The sequence below is a fragment of the Pristiophorus japonicus genome, chromosome 10 (assembly GCF_044704955.1).
Source record: "Pristiophorus japonicus isolate sPriJap1 chromosome 10, sPriJap1.hap1, whole genome shotgun sequence".
NCBI lineage: Eukaryota > Metazoa > Chordata > Chondrichthyes > Pristiophoridae > Pristiophorus > Pristiophorus japonicus.
In genome coordinates, this window is record NC_091986.1 from 49285665 (window position 1) to 49292336 (window position 6672).

At 43.6% G+C, this 6672-nt stretch overlaps 1 protein-coding gene across 1 annotated transcript in view; it reads left to right on the plus strand.

Moving 5' to 3' along the window:
• The window catches only part of LOC139274985 (collagen alpha-6(IV) chain-like), a 401423-nt gene extending 395442 nt beyond the window's left edge, over nucleotides 1–5981 (plus strand). The window contains exon 48 of the mRNA XM_070891802.1: nucleotides 3482–5981. Within this exon, the coding sequence (XP_070747903.1) occupies nucleotides 3482–3742 (261 nt within the window). The 3' untranslated portion in view covers nucleotides 3743–5981. The remainder of the gene's footprint in view (nucleotides 1–3481) is intronic.
• The last annotated feature ends 691 nt before the right edge of the window (nucleotides 5982–6672 follow it).

Consider the following 6672-nt stretch of genomic DNA (forward strand, 5'->3'; position numbering starts at 1 on the left):
AGAAGGCGGCCATTCAGCCCATCGTGCCTGTGCCGGCTCTGTGAAAGAGCGATCCAATTAGTCCCACACCCCCTGCTCTTTCCCCATAGCCCGGCAAATTTTTTCGCAGGATGAAGGAGCAGCGAGAGAATGTAGAGGGATGTGGTCAAGGCTCAGGAAAGGCGTGAGTTTGGGGCCCAGGAGAGGCAAGGGCCCAGGGGCAGCACGGACCAGCCCACACTGCGATATGTGTGCGCACTAGGTCCATGCAGCAGAGCTGGTCTCCAGTAGTCTTGGGTAATCCTTGCCACTGGACCAAGACCTTGCTCTGTCAAGCCCGTGTGGTGGCTAGTGTGCAACGGCCACCACACGTTAAAAAAATCCACACACAGGCATCTTCCACCCTTCAATGTGTAGTTCGGGATCTGGAATATTAGGTTCTTCGTTGAAACACCTGTGAACTCATCCCTTTTCGGCCTGGAAGCAAGTCATCCTCATTTCAAGGGACTGCTCATGATGATGATGACTATTTGAAGTTTACTCAGTATGCAGCAACCCCCTTGCTGGCAAGGAACCGAAGATTGACTGAAGTCTTATTGCTATTTTCAGTGAAGTTGCTGGTCTACCTGCGTTAGTAAAAGATCCTCTAGGAATGAGTGACCATAACATGGTTGAATTTCAAATTCAGTTGGAGGGTGAGAAAGTTGGTTCTCAAACTAGGGTCCTAAGCTTAAATAAAAGAGACTACAAAGGTATGAAGGCAGAATTGGCTAAAGTGGATTGGGAAAATAAATTAAAGTATGGGATGGTTGATGAGCAGTGGCAGACATTTAAGGAGATATTTCATAACTCACAACAAAAATATATCCCAATGAGAAGGAAACACTGTAAGAGAAGGGATAATCATCCGTGGCTAACTAATAAGGGATGGTATCAAATTGAAAACAAGGGCATACAATGTGGCCAAGACTAGTGGGAGGCCAGAGGATTGGGAAATTTTTAAAAGCCAGCAGAAAATGACTAAACATATGATTGAAAGAGGGAAGATAGATTATGAAAGTAAACTAGCACAAAATATAAAAACAGATAGTAAGAGTTTCTACAGGTACATAAAAAGGAAAAGAGTGGCTAAAGTAAACGTTCGTCTCCTGGAGGATGAAACCGAGGAATTAATAATGGTGAACAGGGAAATGGCAGAGAAGTTGAACAAATATTTTGTATCGGTCTTCACGGTAGAAGACACTAAAAACATCCCAATAGTGGATAATCAAGGGGCTATAGGGAGGGAGGAACTTAATATAATCACTATCACTAATGAAGTAGTACTAGGTAAAATAATGGGACTAAAGGCAGACAAGTCCCCTGGACCTGATGGCTTACAGCCTAGGGGGTCTTAAGAGAAGTGGCAGCAGAGATTGTAATCTACCAAAATTCCCTGGATTCTGGGACGGTCTTCGTGAGACGACACCTTGAATATTGTGTACAGTTTTAGTCTCCTAATCTGAGGAAGGACATTCTTGCTTTTGCGGGAGTGGAGCGACGGTTCACCAGACTGATTCCCGGGATGGCACGACTGACATATGAAGAAAGACTGGATCGACTAGGCTTATATTCACTGGAATTTAGAAGAATGAGAGGGGATCTCACAGAAACATATAAAATTCTGACAGGATTGGACAGGTTAGATGCAGGAAGAATGTTCCCGATGTTGGGGAAGTCCAGAACCAGGGATCACAGTCTAAGGATAAGGGGTGAGCCATTTAGGACCGAGATGAGGAAAAACTTCTTCACTCAGAGAATTGTGAGCATGTGGAATTCTCTACCACAGAAAGTTGTTGAGGCCAGTTCGTTAGATATATTCAAAAGGGAGTTAGATGTGGCCCTTACAGCTAAAGGGATCAAGGGGCGTGGAGAGAAAGCAGGAATGGGGTACTGAAGTGCATGATCAACCATGATCATATTGAATGGTGGTGCAGGCGCGAATGGCCTACTCCTGCACCTATTTTCTATGTTTCTATGTCCCAGCGGATTAGAAAACCACAAATGTAACGCCCCTATTTAAAAAAGGACGCAGACATAAAGTAGGAAACTATAGACCAGTTAGCCTAACATCTGTCATTGGGAAAACGCTGGAGTCCATTATTAAGGAAGCAGTAGCGGGACATTTGGGAAAGCATGATTCAATCAAACAGAGTCAGCATGGTTTTATGAAAGAGAAATCATGTTTGACAAATTTTCTGAAATTTTTTGAGGATGTAACGAGCAGAGTGGATAAAGGTGAACGAGTAGATGTGGTGTATTTGGATTTCCAGAAGGAATTCGATAAGGTGCCACACAAGAGGTTACTGCATAAGATAAAAGATCACGATGTTGGGGGTAATAGATAAGCATGGATAGAGGATTGGCTAACTAACAGAAAAGAGAGAGTCGGGATAAATAGGTCATTTTCCGGTTGGCAAACAGTGACTAGTGGGGTGCAGCAGGGATCAGTGCTGGGTCCTCAACTATTTACAATCTATAGTAATGACTTAGATGAAGGGACCGAGTGTAATGTAGCCAAGTTTGCTGATGGGTGGGAAAGCAAATTGTGAGGAGGACACAAAAAATCTGCAAAGGGATATAGACAGGCTAAGTGAGTGGGCAAAAATTTGGCAGATGGAGTATAATGTGGGAAAATGTAAAGCTATCCACTTTGACAGAAATAATAGAAAAACAAATTATAATTTAATTGGAGAAAAATTGCAAATTGCTTCAGTACAAAGAGACCTGGGGGTCCTTGTGCATGAAACACAAAAAGTTAGTATGCAGGTACAGCAAGTAATCAGGAAGGCAAATGGAATGTTGGCCTTTATTGCAAGGGGGGTAGAGTATAAAAGCAGAGAAGTCCTGCTACAATTGTTCAGAGTATTGGTGAGGCCACACCTGGAGTACTGCGTGCAGTTTTGGTCTCCGTATTTAAGGAATGATATACTTGCATTGGAGACTATTCAGAGAAGGTTCACTAGGTTGATTCCGAAGATGAGGCTTAATTTATGAGGATAGGTTGAGCCTATACGCATTGGAGTTTAAATGAGAGGTGATCTTATTGAAACTTATAAGATAATGAGGGGCTCAACAAGGAGGATGCAGAGAGGATATTTCCACTCATAGGGGAATCTAAAACTAGGGGACATAGTCTTAGAATAAAGGGCCGCCCATTTAAAACTGAGATGAGAAGAAATTTCTTCTCTCAGAAGGTTGTAAATCTGTAGAATTCTCTGCCCCAGAGAGCTGTGGAGGCTGGGTCATTGAATATATTTAAGGCGGGGATAGACAGATTTTTGAGCGATAAGGGAGTAAAGGGTTATGGGGAGCGGGCAGGGAAGTGGAGCTGAATCGATGATCAGATCAGCCATGATATTATTGAATGGCGGAGCAGGCTCGAGGGGCCAAATGACCTACTCCTGCTCCTATTTCTTATGTTCTTATGAGTGAACTCACTGCCCATTTATTTTTTCCACAGCACACGGCCGCAGGCAGTGAAGGTGGTGGCCAGTCCCTGGTGTCCCCTGGGAGCTGCCTGGAGGATTTCCGCACCACCCCTTTTGTGGAGTGCAATGGCGCCCGTGGGACCTGTCACTACTTTGCCAACAAGTACAGTTTCTGGCTTTCCACCGTCGACCCCAACCAGCAGTTTGAGGAGCAGGTGGTCTCCGACACTCTGAAAGCAGGACAGCTTCTGACCCGGGTGGGGCGGTGCCAGGTCTGCATGAAGAACTTATAACAAACCGCCTGCAGGACACCAATCATCACTCACCTTTCGGGATTCCACAGCAGAAAGGCAGCAATGTGATAGAACAGAAAATAATATAGGAAACAAGATTCTTTTATTAAACCGCACTGTCTTCTAACTTGTTACCTCGTAATGCACAGATCAAAATGTGACAGAAGCCAAGTAAATGCATCGCTTCATGGGAGAGACCCTGGCACTCTCATTTAACTTCATTAACACACTAAATTTAGCTGCTTGTTTTCCGTCCAAGGCATAGCATGAAATAAGCAGGCACCACAAATGTAGCACAGCTCAATGTTCACAAGCTAAGCTTTAGTCACAGAAAGGCCAGCCGTGGCTCAGTGGGTAACACCCTCGCCTCTGAGTCAGAGGGTTGTGAATTCAAGTCCTCACTCAGGGACTTGAGCACAAAAATCCAGGCTGACACTCCAGTGCAGTGCTGAAGGAGTGCTGCACTGTCGGAGGTGCCGTCTTTCAGATGAGACATCAATCCGAGACCTCATCTGACCTTCCAGATGGACATAAAAGATTCCATGACATTTTTCGAAGTACAGTAAGGTGAGTTCTCCCCAGTGTCCTGGCCAATATTTATCCCTCAATCAACATTACTAAAACAGATTATCTGGTTATTATCACAGGCTGTTTGTGAGTGTTTGCACAAATTGGCTGCCATGTTTCCTGCATTACAACAGTGACTACACTCCAAAAGTGCTTCATTGGCAGCAAAGCACTTTGGGACATCCTGAGGATGTGAAAGGTGCTATAAAACTGCAAATTTTGCTTTCTTTTCACTGAGCTGAGCATGGTTTTAGACTAGCCGGGCATTGAAAGGTTCGCAGGTGCACGGGGTCATTTTATGAGTTTGAACTCGCAGTGTGGAGGGAGCACATATCTGGAATTCAGGCACGTGGCATCTGTCCAACAAGCTTCCGTCCTGAGAGGCATCGATAGGCTCTCCCAGTGAGTAACGCTCCATACTGGGAGCACAAGCTCCAAATGTAACCCCTGAAATTGTGTGACAACTAAACACAACCTTAGTTCCAATCAGTATACCAAGGATTCCACATATATAAAGGGCAAATATTTAAAGTTTAATAAAGCAGTTAAAGTTTCATACCAAAACCAATCCAGTGTTCAATTATTTCAAATTGTGTCTGTTCAAATCAAATAAATAGGGGTATTGGATGTGAATGGGTTTGTAGGACAACCAGTCACAAGTAACACAAGGGTTTCTTTCTTCACAAATCTTCATGATAAAAAATATACATCACTATAAAACATATCAATCTGTGATCTTTATCTGGCCATTTCTCAAAAACAATTCCTTAGTGAAAGTCGTTATTCAAGCATTCCAAGATTTAAGGCCGACATTCAGTGCAATACTGAGGGAGCGCTGCACTGTCGGAGGAGCAGTACTGAGGGAACACTGCACTGTCGAAGGGGCAGTACTGAGGGAGAGCTGCACTGTCGAAGGGGCAGTACTGAGGGAGCCCTGCACTGTCGGAGGAGCAATACTGAGGGAGCACTGCACTGTCGGAGGCTTCGTCTTTTGGATGAGATGTTAAACCGAGGCCCCGTCTGATTGTTCAAGTGATGTAAAAGATCCCATGGTGCTATTCAAAGAGGTGCAAGTAGTTCTCCCAGTGTCCAGGCCAACATTCCTTCCTTAACCAACACCATTATTCTCTGTGGGATCTTGCTGTGTGCAAATTGGTTGCTGTATTTGCCTACAGAACAGTGACTGCACCTCGAAAGTAATGGTTTTAGAGCATTTCCAGACAACAAAAAAGGTGTTATATAAATGCAAACTCTTTCCTAGAGATTTCTTTACCTGTAACTCGCAGTTTGTACATTAATACTGCTATTTATGTGCTGCTTTAATATGTTCACTCATACATATCTTGCCACTAATTTATGAATGTTTGACAAATGGCATGCTGTCAATTTGGCAACGGGCAGCAATGAATAACACTGGTAGTTAAACAAAGGTGCTATACATAGGTTTCCAGCCACCAAGGTGTGGGAATGGGACTGAACTTGAGACACGAGGCAATGTTAGGCATCAGCAAAGTAATGATTGACATTGCAAAGAAACAATCATGTAACCAAACAGAAGCTAGACTTGTTAAGCCAGCAATTACCTGTACATATTATCCCTTTTTATATCTATTGTATGGCAAATTAAACTTTGCAATCAATGTAATTGTCCAAATTAAAAGTATTTTTACCAGGTGCTGCCTTCTTTGACGTGGTTTTAATACTTTCCATCTATTTGTTAATAGTCTTGCGACTGCAGACTTTTCCTGTCAACTTTCTCTGTTATAATCTCCTTCCAGTGGAGACACGGCAGCACCACCACTGAAGTAAAGGTGTAATTACAATGTGACGTGTCCGTTGCCGAGGTCAATGCCAGGTTGCCTGTCCTTTCTTTTTATTCTTGTACTTTTTTGTAGCGGGTTTGATACAACAGAGTGTTTCGCTAAGCATTTTCAGAGGGCAGTTAAGTTTGGTGCGGGACTGAAGTCACATATAGGCCCAGACCGGGTTAGGGTGGCAGGTTTCCTTCCATAAAGGACATTAGTGAACCAGTTGGGTTTTTATATCAATCCGACAGCTTCATGGGCACCATTACTGATACCAACATTTTATTTCCAGATTTATTTAGCTGAATTCAAAATCACAAACTACCCTAGTGGGATTTGAACTAACATCTTCGGATTTATCACCTTAAAGGCACTATATAAATGCAAGTTGTCATGGATTATTAATCCAGGCCTCTGGATTACGAGTATAGTAACAGAACCACTCTGCTATCGTACCTGTAAAGATTCTGGGATGGATCCAGGGCTACGACAGCAGGCTAGCGGAATTAGTTTTGGCCTGCTTGGTAGAGCCGGCACAGACACAATGGGCCGAATGGC